This window comes from Pagrus pagrus, assembly GCF_965226575.1.
Source record: "Pagrus pagrus genome assembly, contig: HAP1_SCAFFOLD_549, whole genome shotgun sequence".
NCBI lineage: Eukaryota > Metazoa > Chordata > Actinopteri > Spariformes > Sparidae > Pagrus > Pagrus pagrus.
The window spans coordinates 1-4000 of NW_028174921.1; the positions used below are offsets into that span (position 1 = coordinate 1).

The following is a 4000-nucleotide window of genomic DNA, read 5'->3' on the forward strand; positions in this document are numbered from 1 at the left end:
TTTGACTGATTTTAGTATCCATGATGTGCTGAGAACAGAAAGTATTGTGTGAAAGGTCATCTTTCACTTTAGCTTAAGGAATTCTGTCCCTTTAATCTCACACTTTAGAGGGAAAGAACTCCCATTTGCTCAAGACTAAGGAGCATGAAACCCAATAAGAAGAAGAAGTCTCCTAATGGTCTGTGAAATTCAGATCCAAAGGTTGCACTGGTTTGAAAACGTAATCCACTATACTCCTTGTTTAATGTGTTTTTTTACATGTTTGAATGCCAGCATCTTAGTAGTTTGGACTTGTTTTAAACTTTTCTTTGCGGGCACGTGGGACAACTAATCAAAACACAACGAGACATGTTGAGCTGCAAGTCTGGAATTCCATCTCCGACTGTTACGATGCATCCTAAGGTGTGTTTCTTATGTAATTGCAGGTGTTTTCAGACTACGAGAAGCTGCTGCACTCTGAGAACTACGTCACCAAGAGGCAGTCTCTAAAGGTTTGATTCTGACTCATATGTTCATTTGCAATCATTAATGCTGGACTGTTGCAATTTGGAAGCTGGCGAGGGATCGTTTGTCACCACAGCGCCGCCCTGTTTGGTCAGTAGACGGAGGGTACTCAAGAAACACCAACGTAATGAATGTCTCTAATATATGATTTATTTGTCTCGTTGTTTTCTATCATCTCTACCCAGCTTCTGGGCGAGCTCTTACTGGACAGACATAACTTCACGGTGATGACGCGCTACATCAGCAAGCCTGAGAATCTCAAGCTGATGATGAATCTGCTAAGAGACAAGAGTCCCAACATCCAGTTCGAGGCCTTCCATGTCTTCAAGGTAAAAACACTGCGTCTGTACATGTGACACCGGAAACACGGACTAAATAATGTTCTATGTTGAAATGAGTGAGAAGACTCAGTTGGGTGTGAGAATGTGGCGTAGTTCACTGATGTCAGACAGGCGCTGTGCGCCTTTTTCTGCCTCTGTCATTCTGTGCATTCCCCAGATCCTTTTGTGAAATGTCAGACTGGCCTTTTGCAAAGTCTAGTGGCTAATTTACAAAAGTTCAAACCGAATCGAAGTGAACTCGAAGGGCACTCGAGAGCACATACCTCTGCCAAAGCCAACAGTGTTTCTCGTTTTCATGGCGCATAAAGTTTAATACCTCTGGTGGAGATTATTGCAGACACGTCACATTTACGTTTCCATAGCCACACGTTGTTTTTTTATTAATGACGTTTTTATTTTCTTTAAGTCCTCAACATACACACACATCGGTAGTAAAAATGTTTTGATACCTTTTGTTAGTTATAAAGGGACAATTCAAGTCATGGAGTTCCAGCTGTGTCATTGAAATCATGGAGGCGTCACGTAACAGTATTGTTTTTATCATGTAAGTAAAACTCTCATTTTTCCCCTGCCCCCGTCGTCAGGTTTTCGTAGCGAACCCCAACAAGACACAGCCCATCATCGACATCCTGCTCAAGAACCAGACCAAGCTAATCGACTTCCTGAGCAACTTCCAGAAGGACCGCACGGACGACGAGCAGTTCAACGACGAGAAGACCTACCTAATCAAACAGATCAGGGATCTGAAGAAGCCGGCCTCCTAGAGAAGCATCCCCTCCCCGCCCTCCGCCCCGACTTTTTATCGATAGGAAGACATACAGTAGAAAAAAAACACATTAACAATAACGGTAATTCTATTTAAAAACAACAAAAAAAAAAATCTTCAAGACGTTATTGGTCTCCATTCTCTTCGTTGCTTCATTTAAACCTTGTGCAAGAGTAGTTCTCAATCACTGATCTTTCTTTTGTAAATTTTTCTCATGAAACCTTTTTTTTTTTTTTGTTCATCTGTAGCATGTAGTGCCACAACTCATGGTGTTGGAGGCAGCTGATTTGCTCCGTTGGGAGAACCAGCGGTTAAAAGCTTCGGCCAGAGTGGTCCAGTAGCTGTCGTACAGAACAGACGTGGCCGTTGTGTCACCCTTTGCGGGCGATCCGTTAGTTGCTGCACACAAGTTAATTTCTAAATGTTTCAATGAAGTAGCTGCAAAAAGAAAATCTGTTTTTTTTAGCTCAACTTGCTTATTTCTCACAGTGTCATGAAAGACGACATATTTTAGCATTGCCAATTCAACGAGGGGAAGGTGGAAGCAGGTTTCTGAAGTTGAGAACACTATCCGGTATATAAATGCTGATTTGTCTCTGATAATAGCTTTCCAATATCGCAGAGTTTTGGCACTTGTCCGCAAAATGTTTGGCAGGTCACTGCAGATGTTATCTAATTGTGTACTGGAACCTTAAAGGTGCTACTTAGAAGGTATTGGGTTGTTGATTCCCAGGTCAGCAGGTACAAATGCTTTGGGTCGGTGGGTCCGGTTGGCCCCAGGCCCTGGGCGTCGGTATTTGACGTCCCAGAAAGAATCAACTGTCCTTCTCCAGAATCGCTTATTGCACCATTAAAGGAGCAGTTCACCCCTAAGTCACACACACATTTTTTTCCTCTTACCTGTAGTGCTGTGCGAGTTACTGAGTTTCGGAGATACAGGCTGTAGAAATGCCTGCCTTCTCTCGAATATATTGGAACTAGATGGCAGTCAAAACCCAAAACCCATTTGAATAACTCAAAAGCAATGCCTTCTTTGAGACGATCCACAGAGCTTGTTGCGAGCAGTTTCACGCAGGAGCGTGCATCTACTCATGGAGGCAAGAGGCTGCGGGGTAATCCGGTTGGCGAGGTGTATTTCAGTAGAGGGAAAACACTTCCTCCATGTAACTGCTCACAACAAGGTGTTGCGGATTATCTTGAGTGACCAGGTCATGATTTCTGGAAAGAGACATTTCTATAGGTTTTTTTTCAAATGTACTTTTTTGGCAGTTTGAGCGCCACAAGCCAAATCCGGTAACTCACACCAAAACAATGTACAGCAGACGGATAAATAGCACTGCAAGTGTCCAATTAAGTTTCAATGTGGCCGTGACCGGTGATGAATTTATGTTCTCAATCTGATCTTGCAACACGAAGACTCGAGTCAGTCGTGATTAAAACCAGATCCGTTTCCAGGTTAAGGTGCATCCACTACGTCTGATAACGCCAATAGGCTTGAGTAAGACTGAGAATCTCTGTCGACCGACAAAAACAATTACCTGCAGGAATACTTTAAGAGTTTGAAATGAAGGGCCTCTTAAATTGCATTGGGACGTTGGGCTGCTATCGGTACAGTAAGCTTCAATCATTTCCATCACTGGTTCTCTTTGCTGGTGGCTAATAGCACTTTCTGTATGATAAAAAAATAATAATATGATGATTCAAATGTTCTCTTTTTTTTTTTTGTTAATCTTAAAATGATCACTGTTTTCACACTGCTTGATGGTATTTTTTTTTATATATATATATATATAATTTCATTTCCTGTCATGTACAGTTTATGGTTTGCACACCTGAAGCGAGTGCCATTGCGAGTGAGAACACTGAACACGAGCGGGAGGCGCCTCGCCGCGTCGAGAGAGGAGAGCGGCCGTGAAGACGGCCGTTTGCGTTTTTGTTTCACTCCTTTTTTTCTTTGTGTACTGTAACGAGTGCTCTGCTCCGACATGGATCTGATGTTAACACGTGAGAAGAATCAGAGGTGCCTTTTTGGTGTGGTGTTTCTTCCCTTCCTTTGTCTTTCCTTTTTGTATTTTCAGTATCTTTCTAGGGGGAGCTTAATTATTATGTTAATGAAAATATGCTCTGGACAGAACATATTTGTTGTGATTAAGCAGTGAACCTCTCAACTCGCTATATTTGAGTTACGCCGTCAAAGAAACATTTTCAAACTTTTTTGCAGCTGATCGGTTGCCAACGTGTACAGACCGGGGGCCACATATTCACTTTGAGTTTGTTGCCAAAGCCGCGCTGATTCAATGTGTGAATTACAAAACTGTGTCGGCGACGAACGCATCTGCAAAACTTGTTGCAGAGTGAGGCCAAAGTTGACCTGTAACAGGATTGTGAA

At 42.6% G+C, this 4000-nt stretch overlaps 1 protein-coding gene across 1 annotated transcript; it reads left to right on the forward strand.

The window, feature by feature from the left end:
* Window positions 1–425: 425 nt before the first annotated feature.
* On the forward strand, window positions 426–3994 carry LOC311254185 (calcium-binding protein 39-like; the record flags this gene model as incomplete). Its single annotated transcript, XM_084384580.1, has 3 exons — window positions 426–491; window positions 690–833; window positions 1430–3994. Coding segments are annotated over 3 exons (390 nt in total), but the record flags the coding sequence as incomplete, so codon positions are not given.
* Between the last annotated feature and the right edge of the window lie 6 nt (window positions 3995–4000).